Source organism: Lepidochelys olivacea, assembly GCF_965140295.1.
Source record: "Lepidochelys olivacea isolate rLepOli2 genome assembly, chromosome: 21".
Lineage (NCBI taxonomy): Eukaryota > Metazoa > Chordata > Testudines > Cheloniidae > Lepidochelys > Lepidochelys olivacea.
In genome coordinates, this window is record NC_140431.1 from 5,295,248 (window position 1) to 5,319,579 (window position 24,332).

Genomic DNA, 24,332 nt, shown 5'->3' on the forward strand with positions numbered 1-24,332 from the left:
CAAGGTCAGATTTTACATTTGAAAGAAAAATATTTTTCAAAACCATTATTAGAAAACCCCCACTGACCTTCCCTCCAAGCCAACTATCTACCAGCCCACCAGCACCCTCACTCAGATGCTGGGAGGAAATCTGAGCCTTGGCTTGTGTGTGAAAATTAAATTGACTTGGGTTGTCAAACTAATGGGGAACGTGAATTTCTGAGTCAAAGAACCCTCCACTGAGAGCTCCTGGCTGCCAGCTGCAGACCTTCAAATCTTGGGACCCACAGTGTTGTTAACTCATGATTTTATGCGAGTCTTGTGATACTGGTTGTTTTTCTTAAAGTCCCCTCTCCTGAAATCATGTGATTATATGAGACTCTAGGCTTTCCTAAAAAACAGTTTATAATCCTTTAGTTGTAGAGAAGAGTTTGAAAATGTGAACCCTAAATGCTTGAACACCAGAACGCAAGTAAAAAGATCCCACTGTCAATTATTTTTTAAATTATGATTTTAAGCCAATTATAATTTTTGGGGAATTATTGCAGTGAGGGTAAAAGGTGTGGATGCAATAACTACTTAATGTCATTCTCAAACCTTACCAATAATTGATCCACTTTGCATAGACCAGCCTTGTCTCCTTTATACATTTTAACGGTTACTCTCTTAATGGTTTCCACAACCTCTATATATTCACAGACATTATTATGGTGTTATGAAGCCTGCATAGAACATGAACCCCAAACTGTCAATGGAACCTTTGCCCATTACTGCAAATACTGGAGGGAAAAATCACAGGGGAAACAAGATTGTTTTTAGAGACCCTTTATTATAAACAAGTATCACAGGGGTAGCTGTGTTCGTCTGGATCTGTAAAAGTGGCAAAGAGTCCTGTGGCACTTTATAGATGAACAGACGTATTGGAGCATAAGCTTTCTTGGGTGAATACCCACTTCTTCAGATGCAAGTAGTGGAAATTTCCAGAGGCAGGTATAAATATGCAAGCAAGAATCAGGCTAGGGATAACGAGGTTAGTTCAATCAGGGAGGATGAGGCCCTCTTCTAGCAGTTGAGGTGTGCACACCAAGGGAGGAGAAACTGCTTTTGTAGTTGGCGAGCCATTCACAGTCTTTGTTTAATCCTGAGCTGATGGTGTCAAATTTGCAAATGAACTGAAGCTCAGCAGTTTCTCTTTGAAGTCTGGTACTGAAATTTTTTTTGCTGCAGGATGGCTACGTTTAAATCTGCTATTGTGTGTCCAGGGAGGTTGAAGTGTTCTCCTACAGGTTTTTGTATATTGCCATTCCTAATATCTGATTTGTGTCCATTTATCCTTTTACGTAGGGACCGTCCAGTTTGGCCGACGTACACAGCAGAGGGGCATTGCTGGCACATGATGGCGTATATTACATTGGTGGACGTGCAGGTGAATGTACCGGTGACGGTGTGACTGATCTGGTTAGGTCTGTGATGGTGTCGCTGGTGTAGATATGTGGGCAGAGCTGGCACCGAGGTTTATTGCATGGACTGGTTCCTGAGTTAGAGTTACTATGGTGCGGTGTGTAGTTGCTGGTGAGAATATGCTTCAGGTTGGTGGGTTGTCTGTGGGAGAGGACTGGCCTGCCTCCCAAGGCCTGTGAAAGTGAGGGATCGTTGTCCAGGATGGGTTGTAGATCACTGATGATGCGTTGGAGAGGTTTTAGCTGAGGACTGTATGTGATGGCCAGTGGAGTTCTGTTGGATTCTTTCTTGGGCTTGTCTTGCAACAGGAGGCTTCTGGGTACACGTCTGGCTCTGTTGATTCGTTTCCTTATTTCCTTATGCGGGTATCGTAGTTTTGAGAATGCTTGGTGAAGATCTTGTAGGTGTTGGTCTCTGCTTGACGGGTTGGAGCAAGCACTGGCATGAAAATGGTGTAACTGCTTTGCTGCTTGTAACTGTTTTCTGACAGGCTTACACTGCAAAATGTAACTTTCACCACTAACAAACTTGTTCCTTAGGAACGTACTGAGGCTAGATTCAGCTCCGTTACATCGATGTGGAATAACTCAACTGGCTCAACTGACAATGGAGTTACCTCAGATTGACATTGGTGTAACCAGCATGTTATGGTCCCCACTCGGGGTTTGGTTGGGAAGTGTTGCCTAGTGGTCATGGCCACAACCCCGGACTGCCAAGGGGGCTGTGGGGAGGGGAGCCTGGGGCCTCCCACTCTACCGGACTCCAACCCAGGGCCCTTTGGGCTACCAGTAACCTGGCAACCAAGGCTACTTGTAGCTGTCCTCCCTGGACCTCTTCCTCTCGTCTCCTGCTCTGGGGTCAGCTCAGTCCAAGGCCTTTGCCTGGCGGGGAAATCCAAATCAACAGAAACAAGAGAGAATTGCCACTGTCCAAGGCCACTGGATACTTCCCTCTTTGCTTGCCTCTGCGGAGGGTCCTCCCTTCCCTCAAGAAGGGTTCCTTTGGGCAGCTGTGTCAGCACCTTTGGGTTTCCCTCTGTTCTGCTCTGCTGGAGCTATGGGCTGCAGGTCTGCTCACCTTCAGCGCTGCTCGCCAACTGAGCTAATTTGCTGCCTTATAATTCCTCCAGCGAACGGAGCATTTGCTGCAGGTGTGGCTGAGCCCAAAACAAGCCTTTTAAGCCCTTGTTGCTCAGTGTGGGGTTTGTACACCCCATCCACCCAGGCCAGAATAGTTGTGCTTAATCTTTAAGTAGGGCTAAGATTGCGCAACCCCTCCTCATGTTGGAGCACTCACTCACATGAGTAGCACTTAATTAGGAGGTGGAATAGACAACATGAAAAATTATATCACTGGGTTCAACTCTCAGTTAATAATGAGAAAACTCTGAACTTGGCCTGCCTAACTCTGGCACCAGCCAAAATATGTACATCAGTAATGGCTTGAGGCAAGAACGCATTTGTAAGTTTAGCTGTGCCAAGAAGTATTCTTACATCTAAAAGCACATTTTATCACCCATTCTGTTATTCACCTATACCTACGTGCCGAGTATAAGAATGTCATTGTAGAAGACAGCTCAACACAACGTTGCCAGTACTAATATATTTATCAAATTATATATCCCTTTTGCAAGCGGAATTTAAGGTCAAACATTGATATACATTGATTGACAAAGATATCAACTGAACTAAAAGACAGGGGGCCACATTCTGACACATGCTTCTTAGCACATTACTCTGCAAGCAGGGGGACTACTGGCACAGTAAGGGTACCAAACCCAACTTCCTAAAACACCGATCATTAGTATTGATTAAAAAGTTACAATGTCAATACATTAGCAGCAACATTCATACATCCTGGCAGGTAAAAAAAACAAACAAAAAAACCAGTTATCTAATGATGCAACCAAAAGCTCACCCATGATAGAAAAATAATTAACTGCACAATGTTGTGCAAAGTGATTACAGCATATTGTGTGTTGTCAAATGACAATACATTGCTATTTGCCTTTACTTTGCAGTGTTATTTTAATCCTATGAAAGCAAGTAAGCAAATGGTAGATTTGGATGAAAGCTCATGCATTTAGACAGGAAGCGACCATGGATGCAAATGTGTGACAGCCCACAAGTCTCTTCCTCCAACCTGCTTTCTCTTCCTCATTTTTGTGACTGGTCTCTAACTCATTAGATAACTTTCATAAATAAAAAACAGGGGATCCTGCTCCCACAGAGGTCAAGGGCAAAACTGCACTTCAGTGAGAGAAGCCTGTAGGGTCAGGCCCATGTCAAATACTAACTTGGAGTGATTGTTTTAATTCAGAAAATGTAAGATTACGTTAGGCATCACACACGTGCACACAGTTACTTCAAAAGGGGCTTGATAAGTTGACTCCAGGAGTCTGATTCTAATTCCAGGATGAGATTTGTCGTTTCAAGTGTCCATTAAGTTTTCAGCCAAGTTCATGATGAAACCAAGACCTCTACATCGTTAACCCAGACTTCCTCTAGAAATGAGAAATCAAAAAAAGGTACAAATTATAACTCTGCAAAGCTGAAAGGAGATAAGCCACTGAAATCACTCTGGACAATGGTGCAGAGACCACCTAGGACTAAGTATCAAGGGTGATGCTTTCCTCGTATAAAATATAGAGCCATAACACCCCAGCAGTTTTTAAGACCATTCCTACTGATTTCAGAGGGGAGTTTTGCTGGCAGCATATTACCCATGACAACGGAAGGAACTCATTTTCTCTCCTAGGAACAAATATTTTCCACATCACAATCTTGTGCTCATTAATTCTCTCCTTCAGATACATCTCTGTTTCAAACAGTAACATCTCTGCACATGTTCCATAGTGTTCCTCCTCTAAACTTACTAGACGTAATTCTCTTCTGGGCTACGACTGCAGTAAAAGAGAGTTGGAGCTTTCAAGTGTTACAGTTAAAGGACACAGTTTTACTTGGGAAATGATGGAAGTGAACTTTGGGCATATACAGCTCAAGTCTGCACTAACTTGCACTTAGCATCATTCTTTATCACTGTGCAAAGTGGGTATAAATCAGAACATTGGCATTTCACACATGGAGCGTAGAAAAGTTTATTGGAGCATGCAATGAGAAGAAAAAAAACAATACTGAAGCAGTTGAGTGGTTCAAAGTTACTTAATGTTATTTATCTGATCCACAAGGAAGTTTACAACACAAATATTCAAAAGCAACATTACAATATCTATTTTGCAGGCCCATATTTGCACAAAAAAACAAACACAACCAAGTGAAACACTTCACTGATTTTACAACTATGCTCCTTCCGTACAGGAAATGTACTAATGATGTTCTGATGCAGTTTATAAAGAAAATGCATTCATGTGAGCAAAACTAGCAGGTAACTTTACAGACACGCAGTTATATAAACTAAAATACAAAGGCCAAGATTTTCAAAAGCGACTAATGTATTTAGGTGCCCAACATGAGTCACTTTAAAGGGGCCTGAATTGCAGAAATTGCAGAGCATCTGCCCTTCAGACATAAGGGGCACTTCTGAAGATTGTGGGCCAATCTTGCAAATCAGTCTGTCATTTTTCTTAGGGTATAATCACCAGTGTTTTGCAGTAAAGAGAAGCGAACTAAGTCATTGATTCAATGACAAAAATCACCAAAACACATTTACTCTTTTAAAAACAAAACATTCAGAAAATCAGACATGACATATTTTTCCATGTGTGATTTACAAACAAATCACATTTGATTAAAAATAAAACTTCCTCCACCCAAAAAATCCCAAACAGAAAAAAACAAGCAACTTTTAGTAACGAACCAATGTCAATATAAGATGCTAATATTCTATAAAGAACGTGTCTATAGCAACACATTCACACTGAGTTTTAATGCAAAACAAAACCATTAGGGAAAAAAAAAAAAGAATGTTCTAGACTAAATTCACGAAGTGTTGGACTAAATTCCATCAGTGTGATTGCACCCCCCTCCAGCAGCTTCTTCATATGGAGACTCAAGCTTAAAGTCAAATTATGGTTAGAAAATAACATTGCTAAAATGGCATTTGGGGGTGGGGGAAGGCGGCAGGTTTATTTCCTCAGGGTACAATTAATTTCTGTGCAAAGTACCAGCACAAAGGCCAGGCATAAGCAGCACGCAGGGCTTGTTTCTCGGTCCAGGGGTGAATTTCACCCTTGTTGATTAGAAATCTTATTTGCTCAATTTACAAGTGAAAAATGACAATTTACCTAGTTGCCAGTGACACAAGCTCCCACCGGGAGACTTGCTGGGACCCTTTTGTCTCTTACCTCATCCCAAGCAATACAGACTCTGCAACTGGACCTGAGCCGGATCATTCTACTGGGGCTTGCTCCTTGTGTCGTGGCAAAACTTTCCCAACTTTAGTGGGAACAGATCAGCCCCACAGCGAGGGGAGGAGAATAAAATCCATCTTGCTTTCCCGTGTGTCCATGTTTGTGTCAATAAAGTCCACAGATGAAACGTAGAGACTCCCAGGGAGCGAACTAAGAAGGTGCCTGTCAAGGTTCCTCCCCCACTCTGAACTCTAGGGTACAGATGTGGGGACCTGCATGAAAAACCTCCTAAGCTTATCTTTACCAGCTTAGGTCAAAACTTCCCCAAGGTAACAAATATTACCCCCGTTATCCTTGGAATGGCCGCTACCACCACCAAACTAATACTGGTTACTGGGGAAGAGCTGTTTGGACGCGTCCTTCCCCCCAAAATACTTCCCAAAACCTTGCACCCCACTTCCTGGACAAGGTTTGGTAAAAAGCCTCACCAATTTGCCTAGGTGACTACAGACCCAGACCCTTGGATCTTAAGAACAATGAACAATCCTCCCAACACTTGCACCCCCCCCTTTCCTGGGAAATGTTGGATAAAAAGCCTCACCAATTTGCATAGGTGACCACAAACCCAAACCCTTGGATCTGAGAACAATGAAAAAGCATTCAGTGTTTTACAAAGACTTTTAATAAAAAATAGAAGTAAATAGAAATAAAGAAATCCCCCCTGTAAAATCAAGATGGTATATATATCTTACAGGGTAATTAGATTCAAAAACATAGAGAACCCCTCTAGGCAAAACCTTAAGTTACAAAAAAGATACACAGACAGAAATAGTTATTCTATTCAGCACAATTCTTTTCTCAGCCATTTAAAGAAATCATAATCTAACACATACCTAGCTAGATTACTTACTAAAAGTTCTAAGACTCCATTCCTGTTCTGTCCCCGGCCAAGACGACTACAGACAGACACACAAACCCTTTGTTTCTCTCCCTCCTCCCAGCTTTTGAAAGTATCTTGTCTCCTCATTGGTCATTTTGGTCAGGTGCCAGCGAGGTTACCTTTAGCTTCTTAACCCTTTACAGGTGAGAGGAGCTTTCCCCTGGCCAGGAGGGATTTCAAAGGGGTTTACCCTTCCCTTTATATTTATGACACGCCCCCCAAATCTCAGCTAGGGTGAAACACTGGCTGGGATTTCTTCCTGGAGCTCTAGGAAAACAGAGTTAATAAGACACATGCATCTCTAAATATACTACCAAGTACATAAAGACTAACAATATTTTCCACATCTCAAGGACGATTTTAACCAGTTGATTCTGGGAAACTTTCACGGGAGAGTGCATCAGCCACTTTGTTAGAAGCTCCTGAGATGTGTTGGATGTCGAAATCAAAATCTTGGAGAGCTAAACTCCACCGAAGAAGTTTTTTGTTAGTTTCTTTGACGGTGTGAAGCCACTTTAGTGCAGCATGGTCGGTTTGCAGGTGGAAACGCCGTCCCCAAACATATGGGCGTAGCTTTTCCAGAGCGTAGACAATGGCATAACATTCTTTTTCAGTGACTGACCAGTTGCTTTCCCTCTCAGACAGTTTTTTGCTGAGAAACACTACAGGGTGGAATTCTTGATCAGGTCCTTTCTGCATTAAAACTGCTCCCACACCACGCTCGGATGCATCTGTGGTTACTAGGAACGGTTTGTCAAAGTCTGGGGCCCTTAGTACAGGGTCAGACATGAGTGTCGCTTTAAGCTTGTTAAAGGCCTTCTGACACTTTCCGGTCCACTGAACAGCATTTGGCTGTTTCTTTTTGGTTAGGTCTGTCAGTGGGGCAGCGATTTGGCTGTAGTGCGGTACAAATCGTCTGTAATAACCGGCCAAGCCTAAGAAGGATTGAACCTGTTTCTTTGACTTTGGGACAGGCCACTTTTGGATAGCATCCACTTTGGCCTGTAGGGGGCTGATAGTTCCTTGACCCACCTGGTGTCCAAGGTAAGTCACTCTGTTTAGGCCTATTTGACACTTCTTAGCCTTAACAGTTAGTCCTGCCTCCCTTATGCACTCAAGGACTTTTTGTAGATGTTCCAGGTGGTCTGCCCAGGAATCCGAAAATATGGCCACATCGACAAGGTAGGCGACTGCATATTCTCCTAATCCCGCTAGGAGACCATCTACAAGTCTTTGGAAAGTGGCGGGTGCATTTCGCAGCCCGAAAGGGAGTACATTAAATTCATACAGCCCGAGATGTGTGATGAAGGCTGACCTTTCCTTGGCAGATTCATCTAGCGGTACCTGCCAGTACCCCTTGGTTAAGTCCAAGGTAGAGATGAACTGGGCCCTTCCCAGTTTCTCTAATAGTTCATCAGTGCGTGGCATTGGATAGTTGTCTGGGCGAGTTACAGCATTTAGCTTATGGTAGTCCACGCAAAAACGTATTTCCCCATCTGGTTTGGGAACTAGAACCACTGGAGATGCCCATGCACTTTCAGAGGGGCGGATTACACCCATCTGTAACATATCCTGGATCTCCCGTTCTATAGCAGTTTTAGCTTGAGGAGACACCCGGTAAGGTTGGACCCTAATTGGGTGAGCATTACCTGTGTCAATGGAGTGGTATGCCCGTTCAGTCAGTCCTGGGGTGGCTGAGAACGTTGGCGCGTAGCTAGTGCACAGCTCCTGGATCTGCTGTCGCTGCATACGCCCAAGGGTCATGGAGAGGTTCACCTCTTCCACACCACCAGCACATTTCCCTTCGTAGTAGACACCTTCAGGCCACTCAGCGTCGTCTCCTCCCTGGGCTGTAAACTGACAAACCTTTAATTCTCTGGAATAAAAGGGCTTTAGAGAATTAATATGATACACCTTAGGCTTTCGGTTGGAGGTGGGGAATGCTATGAGATAATTAACAGCTCCCAGGCGCTCCTGGACCACGAATGGCCCTTCCCACGATGCTTCCATTTTATGGGCCTGGAGCGCCTTTAAGACCATGACCTGGTCTCCTACTTTGAAGGAACGCTCTCTGGCATGTTTATCATACCAGGCTTTTTGCTCTTTTTGAGCATCCTGTAAGTTTTCTCTAGCAAGGGCTAAAGAGGTTCGGAGGGTGGTTTGTAGGTTGGTTACAAAGTCCAGAATGTTAGTTCCTGGAGAAGGTGTAAATCCCTCCCATTGCTGCTTCACCAACTGCAATGGCCCCTTAACCTCACGGCCATATACAAGTTCAAATGGGGAAAACCCTAAACTGGGATGTGGTACAGCTCTGTAGGCAAAGAGCAACTGCTGCAATACTAGGTCCCAATCATTGGAGTGCTCATTTACGAATTTACGTATCATGGCCCCCAAAGTTCCATTAAACTTCTCCACCATGCCATTTGTTTGATGATGGTAAGGAGTGGCAACCAAGTGATTTACCCCATGAGCTTCCCAAAGGTTTTTCATAGTTCCTGCCAGGAAATTAGTCCCTGCATCTGTGAGGATGTCGGAGGGCCAACCTACCCTGGCAAAAATGTCTGCTAGTGCCTGGCACACACTTTTAGCCCTGGTGTTGCTTAGAGCTACTGCTTCCGGCCATCGGGTGGCAAAATCCATGAAAGTCAGTATGTACTGCTTTCCTCTGGGTGTCTTTTTCGGAAAAGGACCCAGAATATCCACAGCTACTCGCTGAAATGGAACTTCAATGATGGGGAGTGGCTGGAGAGGAGCTTTGACCTGGTCTTGGGGTTTTCCCACTCTTTGGCACACCTCACAAGACTGGACATAGGTAGAAACATCCTTGCCCATTCCCTCCCAGTGGAATGACCCCCCCAAACGGTCTTTGGTCCTGTTCACCCCAGCATGGCCACTAGGGTGATCATGGGCTAAGCTCAAGAGCTTGGCCCGGTATTTAGTTGGAACTACCAACTGTCTCTGAGGATGCCAGTCTTCCTGGTGTCCCCCAGAAAGAGTTTCCTTGTATAAAAGTCCTCTTTCTACAACAAACCTGGATCGATTAGAAGAGCTGAGAGGCGGTGGGTTGCTCCGTGCCGCCGTCCAAGCTCTCTGGAGGCTTTCATCTGCTTCCTGTTCGGTCTGGAACTGTTCCCTTGATGCTGGAGACATCAGTTCCTCATGGGATTGTGGACCTAGGCTTGGTCCCTCTGGAAGCGATATAGGGGATGGAGCTGTTTCTGTTGACTGTGAACCGCTCTCCGCTGGTGTACTATGTTGGGATTCAGGCTCCGGCTGAGCCTCTTGTGTAGGGTTATCGGCTGCTGCCAGTTCAGGTTCGGTGGGGCCCTCTGGTGTTGAGGTTGCAAGTACTGGATTCAGTGCTGACACGGGGTCTGGTGTTGGTTGTTCGGCTGGTTCCGGTTCTGGGACTGGTTCTGTCTGGGTCTCTGGGACTGGATCCACTACTGCTGTTGCAGACATTGGCCTGGGGTCCAGGTCCATCACCTCTGACTGGGTCCTGATAGAAGTTTCCGGAACAGAGCTAGGCCTCACGGCTTGTTTAGCCTGGTTGCGGGTGACCATTCCCACCCTCTTGGCCTGCTTCACATGATTGGCCAAGTCTTCCCCCAACAGCATGGGGATGGGATAATCATCATAGACTGCAAAAGTCCACATTCCTGACCAGCCCTTGTACTGGACAGGCAACTTGGCTGTAGGCAAATTGAAAGAGTTGGACTTGAAGGGTTGAATCGTCACTTGGATCTCTGGGTTGATTAAATTGGGGTCCACTAAGGAAGCATGGATAGCTGACACTTGTGCTCCGGTGTCCCTCCACGCGGTGACCTTCTTCCCACCCACACTCACAGTTTCCCTCCGCTCCAAGGGTATCTGGGAGGTATCTGGGCCTGTGGACCTCTGGTGTGATTCCGGTGCAATGAACTGTAATCTGTTGGGGTTCTTGGGGCAGTTGGCCTTTACATGCCCCAGCTCGTTACACTTAAAACATCGTCCAGCTGACGGGTCACTGGGGCGAGGAGGGTTGCTGGAGAACGGGGTGGTGGGACGATAAGGGGTCTGGAGGGTTCTTTGGGAGGTAGGTGGGGCTTTGGGCGGCCCCCGGTAATAGGGTGTGGTCTGGGGTGGTCCCTTCTGGTCTCCGCTCCAACTGCGACCAGTTTTCTTCTTCTCTGCCACCTCCACCCATCTGGCTCCAATCTCTCCTGCCTCAATTACAGTTTTGGGTTTCCCATCTAGGATGTATCTTTCTATTTCCTCAGGAACCCCCTCTAAGAATTGTTCCATTTGCATTAGGAAGGGCAAATTTACTGGAGATTCAACACTTGCTCCTGATATCCAGGCATCCCAATGTTTTACAATGTGGTAGGCATGTCGGGTAAATGACATGTCTGGTTTCCACCTTAGGGCTCTGAACCTCCGACGAGACTGCTCGGGTGTTATCCCCATTCTGACTCTCGCCTTGGATTTAAACAGTTCATACTTGTTCATGTGTTCTTTAGGCATTTCAGCTGCCACCTCAGCTAAGGGTCCACTGAGCTGCGGCCTCAGCTCTACCATGTATTGGTCAGTAGAGATGTTGTACCCAAGGCAGGCCCTTTCGAAGTTTTCTAAGAAGGCCTCAGTATCATCACCTGCCTTGTAGGTGGGGAACTTTCTGGGATGGGAAGTGGTACCTGGAGAAGGATTGCTAGGGTTTGTTGGTATATTCTGCTGGGCCTTTATCCTCTCCATCTCCTCCACATGCTTCCTCTCTTTTTCCTTCTCCTCCTCCTTCAGCCGCATGAGTTCTATCTGTCTTTCATGTTCCCTTTGTTTTTCCTCAGCCTGAAATTTGGCTAATTCCAGCTGTAGTCGAGCTGAGGATTTGGCCATTCTAACCTCTCTGTTTTTAACTAACTTTACACCCGAGGTTTAGAAATAAACAAACAAAACTTGGCTGTAAAATTTTGCTGTGCTGGAATAGAATACCTATTCTCTGATAGTGATTGTCAGCCTACAGAAAAAGACAATTCCCTTGTCTCTGCTCTGGGCCCAAATTAAAGCAAAAAACCTCCAACTACTTGGAAAACTGCTTACCCAGCCCAAAGAAAAAAAAAATTTCTTTTCAAACCTGTGCTCCTTGTAAAACAAAAAAAAAAAATCAAAATCCTAAAAAAAAACCCTGCCACTTTTGTCTCCAGGCAAATGGGTAGAGCACACACCCCCTATTTACTTTTAGGAAGAAAAGAAAAAAAAAAACCTCTGGGTTGGAAGACTGTGAATTTCCCTGCAGGAGTTAAGTACCCTGCCTCCAGGCAAAAAAAACCTGCAATTCACAAGATAATCCCCTTTTGTCTCTGCTTGGCCACAAAGCAGAGAGAAAACAAGCTGCTTTCAGTTTCAAAGCTGCTTTCTGGACTTCCTAAAAATTCCTTTTTAAAATCTGTATTTCTAGTTCAAAAAATCTCAACTGGATCTCAAAATGATTTCAGGTTAATCCCACCACTGTGCCACCATGTCAAGGTTCCTCCCCCACTCTGAACTCTAGGGTACAGATGTGGGGACCTGCATGAAAAACCTCCTAAGCTTATCTTTACCAGCTTAGGTCAAAACTTCCCCAAGGTAACAAATATTACCCCCGTTATCCTTGGAATGGCCGCTACCACCACCAAACTAATACTGGTTACTGGGGAAGAGCTGTTTGGACGCGTCCTTCCCCCCAAAATACTTCCCAAAACCTTGCACCCCACTTCCTGGACAAGGTTTGGTAAAAAGCCTCACCAATTTGCCTAGGTGACTACAGACCCAGACCCTTGGATCTTAAGAACAATGAACAATCCTCCCAACACTTGCACCCCCCCCTTTCCTGGGAAATGTTGGATAAAAAGCCTCACCAATTTGCATAGGTGACCACAAACCCAAACCCTTGGATCTGAGAACAATGAAAAAGCATTCAGTGTTTTACAAAGACTTTTAATAAAAAATAGAAGTAAATAGAAATAAAGAAATCCCCCCTGTAAAATCAAGATGGTATATATATCTTACAGGGTAATTAGATTCAAAAACATAGAGAACCCCTCTAGGCAAAACCTTAAGTTACAAAAAAGATACACAGACAGAAATAGTTATTCTATTCAGCACAATTCTTTTCTCAGCCATTTAAAGAAATCATAATCTAACACATACCTAGCTAGATTACTTACTAAAAGTTCTAAGACTCCATTCCTGTTCTGTCCCCGGCCAAGACGACTACAGACAGACACACAAACCCTTTGTTTCTCTCCCTCCTCCCAGCTTTTGAAAGTATCTTGTCTCCTCATTGGTCATTTTGGTCAGGTGCCAGCGAGGTTACCTTTAGCTTCTTAACCCTTTACAGGTGAGAGGAGCTTTCCCCTGGCCAGGAGGGATTTCAAAGGGGTTTACCCTTCCCTTTATATTTATGACAGTGCCATTTCTGAATAATTATTTTGCTGACAATACCCAAAACATTCACTCATTCTAGCAACATCCACTGACATTTTGTGCATTATTGCAGCTTTGGTAGAACAGTCACAACATCACTATCATTTAAATAAAACTTTTCTGTATCTGTTATTTAAAATGTATGTTAAGATAGAGAGAATAAAAGACAAAACAAGGCACCTTACCCTGAAACCCATAACATAATCATTTATCCTAAGGAATGTATGCCTATAAAATGCTGGTTACAAACAGGGAGGCTATGTAATCACAGTAAAAGTGCTAAGGAGATTCACTTTAATTACAAAGTGCAATTAAATTCAAAATCCTATTGTTAGAAGATGAGTTACAAACAGCTCCTGTGTATATCACTGTGTGGCAACTATAAGTTCTCATTGTGCCTGTAGATGCGTATTCATAACTTCTGCAGACATTCAATGGAAGTTTGATTCTGAATGGACGTTTTGCTTGTCTTGATTCAACACAAAGTACAGCCCTCCCTGCTTGAAAGAGGTGTTTAAGTGACATCGGAAAACAGCAAGACTCAAGCCTGACTGTAGCGTTCCTTCTTTTGGTACTGTCTTTGAGAATGAAATATGAACGGAGTCTCTTTTATGAAACCTTAATTTTCCATTCTAACTATGTGCGTTAGATGTCTGGAAAATAATTGAACCAGCAGCCATTTTCCCTTCCATCTACAGAATACAGTTCTACATACAGAGAGAATTGGCATACGATTCAGAAGTGCAAAGTGTAAGTTAAGGCAGCTCAGCAAATGACAATTTAAAAAGGAGTTTCGATACAGCTCTAAAATTAAACTGTCAAATAGGACAAGGCATCTAACTTCAGTGTCACAGGGGGAAAAAAAATGCATTTCTCTCCCATTTTTTTTTTTCCTGCCAACAAAACTGAAAGACAAGTGCATTACCTATAAAAATGGAAAAGGCCATAGGATCTCTGTTCCTCAGAGCATAAAGTTGTCAGTATCAAGAAGTATTTGCAACTCTGTTGAATTGCAAACAAATTTCTATAGGGTTAAATTCTGTCTTGGATACCCTTTAGTGTGTGGGAGAGAGCGCATTAGGGTCCATGTACTGTAATAACTGGAACACCCAAGAGGAATAGTCTGGAAGAGTGGACTTTGTGTATCCCTCTTCATGGGGTATTTCTTGGCCACTGGATCCATGAAATGGAAAAAAAAAAGACAAAAACCCCCCCAAAACTGACGTGTTTTAACAAAGTTAAAAAGAGAATAACTGACCATCACGGTCATCTTGACAGTTTGACATGCAATACCAGATTGAGAGGATCCCCATGAGAAAGCCTTGGAAACCAGAGGTTTTTAAAAAACTGTTTCAAGATCAGTTTTCTAATTGTAAACCAACAGTGAAAATGAGCTCCTTTATAGTCCACGACAATGATATTTGGCACTTACATAGCACCTTTCATAGGATGATTTCAAAGCGCTTTATAAACATGGGCACTTTCCCCAGATGGGAAACCAAGGTGTAGGGAGATTAAGTGACGTGCTCAATACCATAAAATTAGTCAATATGGAACCCATGGAATGGAACCCATAACTTTCGACTCCCAGACCCCAATTCTAAAACATGCCTCTGGCTGCCAAGATGGTCAACAAGGAGAGGGAGCTTTTTCGAAGGCCTTGTTCTAATGCAAACATTTTTCAGCTTCTTTTGAGAATATTCCCTTAAAGCAAAGTCACTTATTCAATGTAGCAACAATAACACTGTTGAGTATAGAAGCGCGTTCCAGGCACTGTCAAAAATCACTGCAGAGAGAGAAAGAGATTTCATGCCAAATGGCTACAGCTGGGCATAAAACAACTTCCTCTCCATATCCACGTAGCGGCATGCAACCACAGTGGGTGAAGCTCTCTAGGCAAAGAGTATTCAACAGCTGGCAAATAAGTAATACCACAGGCATTTAAATGGAGTTGCCACAAATGCATAGGGGAAAATGATACCACTCCCCAGAGGAGAAAGCAAAATTGCTGTGATAACATTAAAACACACCCATACAAACCCAAAGAGACACCTACTAAGAACCACAACAAACTTAAATAAAACCAAATCTCACATTGCACAGTCCATTTCACAAATAAGGTCAATAAAATGCAACATCAACTTATAGAAGTCAATTTCACAGGTAAGATATAAACTGAAACAGCAGGTACATCAAGAGATATTTGTATCAACATTTGCAGTGACATTCGCTCAGGCATTCAAAGCAGGGACAAGAAAGGGCCTCGTGGTCAGCAAGGTTGGTTCTGAGCAACATAGGCACAAAGGGAAGCACGGATCATTTCCTGGCCATTCTGCACAGTGTGATACTAAAGGCTTCTCGCTTGACAGCCTCACTTGGTGGCTGAGACAGAAACCAAGGACTCACAGGTGATGTTGTTTGCTGGCTCCCTGGAGAGAAGGGATAATAGACTATTTATGTCCTTTCTCACTGGATGTGAGAAAGAGAGATGCTACAGTATCCTTCAGCCCCATCCAATTCACCCTTCCAGTAGGATTATGTTAGTGAAGATTAATAATTATACTTAACACTAACATAGCACTCTTCACTGTCTAAGCACTTTACAAAGTTCACAATCCTGTGAGGGACCAAGTTTCTCCTGTAAGGTGGGAAATTAATTCAACCACCCACTTGAAGTCAATGGATGTTGAGGGTTTTCAGCACCATGTGGGACTAGGCTATAATTAAATAACCATCACAAAAACTCTGAGAGATAATACTTGTCTATCATATATGGGGGACTGAGGCAGACAGTGTAAGAGACTTGCCCAAGGCCTCAGAGAGTTGGTGTCCCAGCAGGAATTAAAACTCGAGAAGTTCCTGGCTCAGGCTACTAGACTTCTGGCAGAAATTTATTAAAGTCTTCATATAAATGGTTCTAAAGTCCTGCTGACTAGCGCTGCATCATGCCATCCACCCCTGTGCGTCACTCACCCTTTATTCATCTTGGTAGGGAATTCCTAACACGGATCAACAAGACTACAGCTACTAGCATCTTGTGCTGTAGACAGACACCTCGGGCCAAAATCTCCCCTGGTGTAATTCCACTGAATTATTTCTATGGGGTTACACCCAGAACGTATTTGGGGCTTGATAAACTATTCATCTATCCCAGTAATCTTGCTGATCTGGGGTGAAATTCACCCCTCTGCAGATGGCCAGCATGAAGCCTATGCACCATTAAATTCAATTTCAACCTTCACGCTGGCCTCTGCAGATGATGAATTTCACCAATGATAAATAGATTCTCCACCAACAATGGCCTCTCTTTGATTTACTGGACTATTATGTGACAAATTATTTCCTTCTGCCCCAAGCATTCATTGTCCCCGCAAATGATTGCCATGCAATTATAATTAAGAGAATTGCTACTTACTAAACAAACCCAGAGAGAATGCATACAAGCTACGTTCAGTGATACTCACAAGCAAGCACTTCCCATTTGAAGCTGCAAAGAAAAAACAAACAGCACAGGATAGCTCATACTGCATTTTAACAAAGACTAAAAAGTAATAATATAAAAGCTGAGCAGCAAATGAGGAAAAATTGAAACAACCCCCAGAATTGCATGTGAAGGAGGGACCACTGCAGGCTTGTATAAGAAACAACTAACTCATACAAGCCATGGAAACGGCATCCTAAAGTACCAATGAAGTCCAGCCAGTCAATCAGCTTGTCGGCTGAACGTTCATTTAAATGGCTCTGTCCAATCCAATGTATTCCATATTGATGAGCTGCAACGTTAATGTCAGTACAGGGAGAAATGGCTTTTAAATACTAAGTTTAAAGGGATGTTTTCAGGTTTTAAAACATACTCTGTGTAGCTCAGACTTTCGAAAAAGTGACTAGACATTTTGGGTGTCTCCATTTTCATCCAGGGCCCTCTGAAAATCAGGCTCCTTTATAGTGTCTTAAAATTGGGTCTCTCAAATCTGTCACTTTTGAAAATTTAGACCTGTGTTTTACTATTACCACGGTAGAATTATTAGAACTGAACTGGGGCCCAAATTGTCACCTTCCCGCTATTTTTTGCTTGTGGAAATCAGCGAAGAAACACCAGTGTGAAAGCAGAGATACACTGGTGAATCAGGACCTCAGCTTTAAAAGTGCTACTTACAATTCAGTATTTATGCATGTGAAGTGCAAAAACTAAGCATCCAGCTTGGAACAACAAAAACAGATTAATTAATTTCAATTTACGAAGAGGAAGAATTACTCTTCCCCGCAACGAGATCATGCATGCAGAGCTGCTGCTCAATTTCACTGGGATCAGAGGATCACTTTGTTGCATATACCTTATGACATTCGGGCAAGCAGAGAGTTCCTTAAAAATTAACCTGTCTGGAAAGGGGAAATCGTATTTTAAAACAGACAAACCAGAAACTCATTGTTATTCAATGGCATTCACTCTGCAGGGAGCAGGGCATTTTATGCCTACACGATTGCAGTTGTACCCCAATTTGCTGACTCTTAAGTAGTTTGTAATCTGAAGCTATTTTAAAGCACGGATGGTGATAAGGCATCTAAACGTCAAGATATTTCATTTGTGCATCGCACAGGACCATTGGAAAACATGAGTAACTGTTTGGCCATTAGTTCTGTGTCTGACCGGGGGAGAGGGGTAAGGTAGAGGAGTTACCACTTGAAGACTGACTTGTAGTTTCTGCTGATCAGCCCCATCTCGAGCCTCTGGGAATAGCAGAGACCCCATTGGGTTGAGAGGCCTGCTCCCAACACTGTAATTTCGTGTGCGCTTTATTGTGTCCGGACTGGCCAGAGGCGTAAAGCTGTTTCTTCTCATCCTTACAGGGGTTTGGCTCTTTGGAAGGCTGTTCTGATTGAAAATGGAGGATAATACAAGGAATGAAAAGCAGAACCACAATCTGAAATCAAAGTTCATACCAAGATATTTCTGATGCCAGAGACACTTTCCACTTGCCATAACCAGAAGCCTAATCCTGATTCTGCTCTGCAGGCAGGCCTTCCATTCAAACCAATTGAGGTCTAATGCAAAGCCCATGGAAGTCAGTGGAACAATTCCTCTGTGCAGAGGACCAGCACAAACTTTATGCACCACTGAAGTCCTATTTTGAGAATTCACATGGTGTATGGGTGTCGTGCTAGCCCTCTGCATAGGAGTACATTTAAACTTCTGGGTGGCTACAGATTCAGGTCCCTCAACTATAAAATTTCACCTGTTACCGTCTTCAAAATTATCCATTTCTAAACATTCCTTTTACTTTAGTCCCACTGCACACAGAACAGTTGAGATACTCCTTTAGTCCAGTAGCTGCTGCTAAAATGCTCTCGTCACTGCACCGTAACAGATTTATGTCCCTTATCTCTGTGGGTTCAAGATTTTTTTTTAACAGGATGCAGATAAAAAAAATTGTACTGATAGTAAAATTTCCCCAAGCGCTTGGATTTATTTTCAGAGCTGCTGTATCTTGCCACGAAAGCAAAGAATCAAACAGTAACAGTTCCTACTGTTTTCACGGAGGCAGTGCAGAGTATCACACAGGAACAATGGAGCAGCGCCAGCATAATCGGAGTGTAAATTATAACACCCCAAAATTGAACTCGCCACTGAAATTTCGCTGAATCTCCTCAAAGTGGCCATTCCAATGTAGGTGTTGCCTTTCAAGACACCTTCAAAACTTTTTGCCCCGTCTACAACTTCCAAATTTGTCAATTTATGATTGTCTTGTCATCCTGTAGCTCAATAAAAAGACAATTTAGATGCCACAAAAAGTTCAACCAGATTAGAAATAGGTATTAATGACAATCTTCGCAGCACTTTACATACGCTTTGCGGAGCACAGAGAGGCGAAGGCCCAAGTTTTCAAAAGCATGTCTAAATGTCATGGAATCACTTCCGATTTACACCAGTCCAACCAAGCCGGATTTGGCAGCTGGCCTTTAACTCTGAGTGCTGCAGTTTTTGAGTGCTCAATGTGAACACGCAGAGCTGGATTGTCAAAAGATGGCGAACACCTGGACCCTAGCAGTTGCAAATGATCAGCACCTCTGACCTATCAGGCCCCGCGTCAGCGTGTAAAGGTGGACACTCAATAACTGAAGCAACCTTTGAAAACGTCGCCGTAAGGCCTCAATCCGGCAGACACTTTAAGCATGTTTTTAAGTGCTCTGCTGAACAAGGGTAGGATGCTGAATGTGGGCCTTGTGGTGTGCTCACGTAACCCGCGGAAGGGGGCTTACGTGGGATAGCGGGGCTCGTGCTAGCACTCTAAAAATAGCTGTGTAGACAGCGTTTTGGAGTTATGGCTCAGGCTGCAGCTTGGGCTCCGAAGCCTAGGGAAGGGGTGGGGACAGCAGCCGAGTCCATTACACATTCATTGCTATTCTAACATCTGCATTTCAGTAGAGGTGCACCCGCCCACACCAGGGCTGAATTTGGCTCTCACATTGCCACTATCTTCTGTTCCCTAACATCCTGATGGCTAAGGTCCGTGTTCATATCCACTTTCTACTCATAAGGGGTCATTCCTCACTATCTGTGCTTAAGATTCTGTGTCAATGTCCTTATTTGCACAGAATACATAGATGTGTCTTTACTAAATTTAAGAGTATCAATATGAGGAGACCAGGGTCCAAAAAACCTCTCTAGTTGCCTCAAATAACTACATATACCTGGATCATTAGCTGAATCAATAGCAATAGAACAAATGCACTGATGATGGTGCCTTGAAGGTTTAGCCTTCCAGGCAGACCACGTTTACAGGAGTGACCTTGACATTTCCACAGCTTTTTAGATCTTGTGAACCAGAGTTAAAGCCAACCGAGAAGTTTATTTATGGCTTTTGTCCAATGCTGTTTTTAACTTTAGAAAAATGAGAGGTTTCAGAGTAGCAGCCATGTTAGTCTGTATTCGCAAAAAGAAAAGGAGTACTTGTGGCACCTTAGAGACTAACAAATTTATTTGAGCATAAGCTTTTGTGAGCTACAACTCACTTCATTGGATGCATTCCATGAAAAATACAGTGGGGAGATTTATGTACATAGAGAACATGAAACAATGGGTGTTACCATACACACTGTAAGAGAGTGATCACTTAAGGTGAACTATTACCAGCAGGAGAGCGGGGCGGGGGAACCTTTTGTAGTGATAATCAAGGTGGGCCATTTCCAGCGGTTGACAAGAACGTCTGAGGAACAGTGGGGGGTGGGAGAAAATAAACACGGGGAAATAGTTTTACTTTGTGTAATGACCCATCCACTCCCAGTCTCTATTCAAGCCTAAGTTAATTGTATCCAGTTTGCAAATTAATTCCAATTCAGCAGTCTCTCATTGGAGTCTGTTTTTGAAGTTTTTTTGTTGAAGAATTGAAATTTTTAGGTCTGTAATCGAGTGACCAAAAGAGACTGAAGTGTTCTCCAACTTGTTTTTGAATGTTATAATTCTTGACGTCTGATTTGTGTCCATTTATTCTTTTACGTAGAGACAGTCCGGTTTGGCTAATGTACATGGCAGAGGGGCATTTCTGGCACATGATGGCATATATCACATTGGTAGATGTGCAGGTGAACGAGCCTCTGATAGTGTGGCTGATGTGATTAGGCCCTATCATGTTGTCCCCTGAATAGATATGTGGACACAGTTGCCAAATGGCTTTGTTGCAAGGATAGGTTCTTAGAGCAAGCTCATATTAAAGAATTATAGAATGAGCATCATAGCAACAACAATGGAGAAATGCATCATTACACATTGGAATGATCACCCTGAAGCTTAAAAAGGCTGTATTGATAAACTTTGCATTACAGTTTTCCTAATATGGTTATTGAAACAGTTTTAAAAATAAATTCTCTCCCATTCATGTTTGGAAACAACAAACTAAATATCTGGAAAATTTTATACCTGCAATAGTGCTTCTCAAAGAAGTTAATTATCCTTATAGGGGCAATACTTCAAAAGCAGTTTTTATAATGGCTGAAATGGATGGAAGATTTCTAGCAGGCACTCCACAGTGACTGTTCAGATTTGCAATATTATCTTTCATGCAGGCTCAAGTTGTGTAATTTGCCAACCATGAATCAAGGGCCAGGATTTTCAGTAAAGACTTACAGTACTCCCAGAAGGCTTGTCTCGATGGGTATTCACTGCTTCAACATTCAAGGTGATTGTTTCCACTTTACAGCCTTCACCAAATGAAAAGAGAAACTTCAAAAAAGGAACTAGATTTTCTTTTAAAATCAATTATTCTCAGTTAAATTACTGGCAACTGGACTCAGTTGTTTGCAGAGACAATAAATAATTCACTTTCTTCTTTTGTAAAGAACTTGTACGTATACAGGACTTTAGATTTAATATTAATCATGGATTCTACATGAGTGTTTGATATGCAACATTTTAATTACTTTCTCCTGTAGCTTTTGCTGCAGAAGTGCAGCTAGTAAACAAGGGCAGCCTTCACACAAAGATACATGCGGTATGGATTACACTTATTGACATGAAAACTAGTTCGAGTTCAGTTCATTCTGAGGTACAAGTTCAAGTCTGGAGGGAAAAAGTGGTTTCCTGGTCAATAAATATAATCCAGAGATAATGGGTCTCTTTTAGAAGAAACTGGTTGTTACTCATTTTATAGATTTATTCTATAAAAAATATAATGTTCTCTCTCATTTTGCCTCCCCCTTATTTTCTTTTAACTTTTACAGTAAATGTAGCACTCAATTTTGCATATGTATTTTAATATCAAATTGCCCAGCCAATTCAGCTAAGTGAGAAAAAGGGAAATATTTACCGTAAGCAACTGGTGTGAGCTTGAATATGGTGTGAAGGGGGCACTTCAGATATGGCAACTCATCTAAAACCAGACAGGAGAAGTTAAACACTGCATGTATGGGCACAGTTTGGAACTATGCAGGAATTTTGTGGTTCCTCAGTTTGGCCTGGATCTTGCAAGGACTTACACACCTGCTTAACTTTAAGCCCATGAGGAGCTCCATGGGGTTCAAGAGGATGGCTCACGTGTTTAAAGTTAAAATGTGTGGGTAAGTCTTTGCAGGATCAGGGCCTTGGTTTTCTGAAAAGCGGATGTAGAAGGTAATCGCCTCATAATATATTTGACATCCCCTTATCTCTTCTGGAGTCTACTGCTGCAGTCCTGAGGGACACCCTAGGATCAGCTTTGTGCACTTCCCTCCTGCTTCAACTCTTCCCCTCCCTGAATCACCAAGTCACAGGTCCGTCCAATCATCCCATCTAAGGGCACATTACTGCTGCTACTCAGTCTGCCAGGAGAGTTCCTCCCACCACAAGTTCTGATCACAATGCCTTCACAAGCGTCAGTCCCTGCCTGCCAGCTTTAAGACCAAGAGACCAGGAGCTGAACCTAACAGCTGAAATACCAGCTCCACTGAAATCAACGCGAGTTTTACCACTGACTTCAGTGGGGCCGGGATTCCTCCCAAGGTCCCTCCCGCATGGCCAGCAACACAGTCCTAACAGACAGGCTTTGTACTTAGATAGGGATTTTTTCCTTTTGTTCCTCACCTGCCATCCAGTGAAAATAGCTTTCAATAGCAGATACAGACATCCCCGAAAACAGAGGCGTATAGCAAAAACCCTTAGAGACCCACCCACTTAGGGTATGTTTACACTGCAATTAAAAACCTGCAGCTGACCTCTGCCAGCTGACATGGGCTCACAGGGCTCCGGCTAAGGGGCTGTTTCACTGCGGTGTAGATGTTTGAGCTCGGGCTGCAATGTCTGCACCACAGTTGAAGAGTCTCTTAGCCCAAGCCTTGCGAGCCCGAGTCAACTGGCATGGGCCAGTCGTGGGTGTCTAACTGCTGTGTAGACATAGCTTCTTGCAGCCACAGAGCTCTAAGGGTGTCTGCCTGGGAAAATCTTAAAGATCGTGGCAAACACTTCAGAAATTTAAGAGTTCACCTCTGTGTCCTCGGCCATAATTTCCTTTCTCTGTGCCATCTAGCCTCACTGCTGTCCAGAAATTGGCTGGGTGATGCTTTCTCTGTTAGTACTTACCTGACCCTCATTGCCAATCTACCTGAGCATCTCACAATCATGAATGGATTTTACCCTCCTCGCCCCCGTCAGGTAAAGTGGTATCACCCCCATTTCCAGATGGGAAACTGAAGCATGGGGTCAATTAAGTGACTTGCCCAATGTCCTAGAAGTGTCTGTGGCAGAGACAGGAACTGAAACCCACATCTCTCAAGTCCCAATAACAGGGCCTATCCAGGCGAACCTTCCTAAACTCTCACACCCGAAGTGGCTGCATTTCAGTGGCACTGCAAGGAGAACTGTTTGTGAAGCACTTACAGAAACTCCGGGCTAAAAGAGGCTTGAGAAGTGTACAGTATGATCTTACTGACATTTTTTTCCCTCAAGAAGTTCTGTTTTTGCAAAAATTAAATGAATAATGCAAGCCTCCCTTCCAGAAGCTCTGTGATGGAATCAGCAACCCCCACCCCAACACAGTGAATTTACTTTCATACCTGCGCTCTTGTCAAGGAAGTAGGCCAATAGGCACCGCATAACAGCCTGGTGGGCAATAACCAGAACACTGCCCTGACGCTCTAGCTCCATAATCACAGCCTCCAAACGCTGGACCAAGTCTTGGTAAGACTAGAAATCAAGGGAAAGATTCAACAGCACAAAGATGTTTAGGGGTTTCACAAGCGTGCAGAGATACCAGAACCAAGAACAGGGCTTAAAATTGCTTCACATGAATCAAAACACAGGTTAAAAAAAATCTTAAAATATGGAAGATATAGAAGAACTGATAGCACAGGGGGAAAAAAAGCTAGATACATTTTTGGATTAGTAACTGGCCCCTAAATTTGTGGGGATAGTCAGATTTCTAGCAACATTTTCAACAGATGTAAATAAAAATAAAAATAAATAATAAATTAAATAAAATAATCATGTCTATGGCTCTCTCCCTGCAATCAGCTCCACACAGAAGGACCCCTATGTCTGCCCACAGTCCCAAGGAAATAATACAATAGCCCGAATACATTTTACAAATATGATCAAGTGGTATCACTTGCATGGCACTATAAAGGAGACGGACGGACGGACAGACAATCTAGTCACTGATCACTAACCTACTGTATTACAACAAAATTTGGGATACTACCATTAGGTCTATTGCCACTTGCCACATAAATCTAATT

The 24,332-nt window shown here is 43.3% G+C and overlaps 1 protein-coding gene across 12 annotated transcripts in view; it reads right to left on the bottom strand.

Annotated features, from left to right (window-relative positions):
- Positions 1–788: 788 nt before the first annotated feature.
- PFKFB2 (6-phosphofructo-2-kinase/fructose-2,6-biphosphatase 2) overlaps positions 789–24,332 on the bottom strand; it is a 37,147-nt gene continuing 13,603 nt past the window's right edge. For 2 of the 12 annotated variants that reach the window (XR_014709183.1, XR_014709186.1), the window contains exons 12-18: positions 23,652–23,781; positions 21,932–21,994; positions 21,253–21,326; positions 17,809–18,003; positions 16,595–16,617; positions 13,118–15,559; positions 3,953–5,971 (exon numbers count right to left, since the gene is read on the bottom strand). Coding sequence is in view for 6 of the 12 variants with exons in the window: in XM_084611224.1 (XP_084467350.1) it covers positions 3,928–3,943; positions 16,595–16,617; positions 17,809–18,003; positions 21,253–21,326; positions 21,932–21,994; positions 23,652–23,781 (501 nt within the window). In the remaining 6 variants the exon portion in view is untranslated. The other 10 variants (XR_014709182.1, XR_014709184.1, XR_014709185.1 and 7 more) reach the window with 10 other exon arrangements.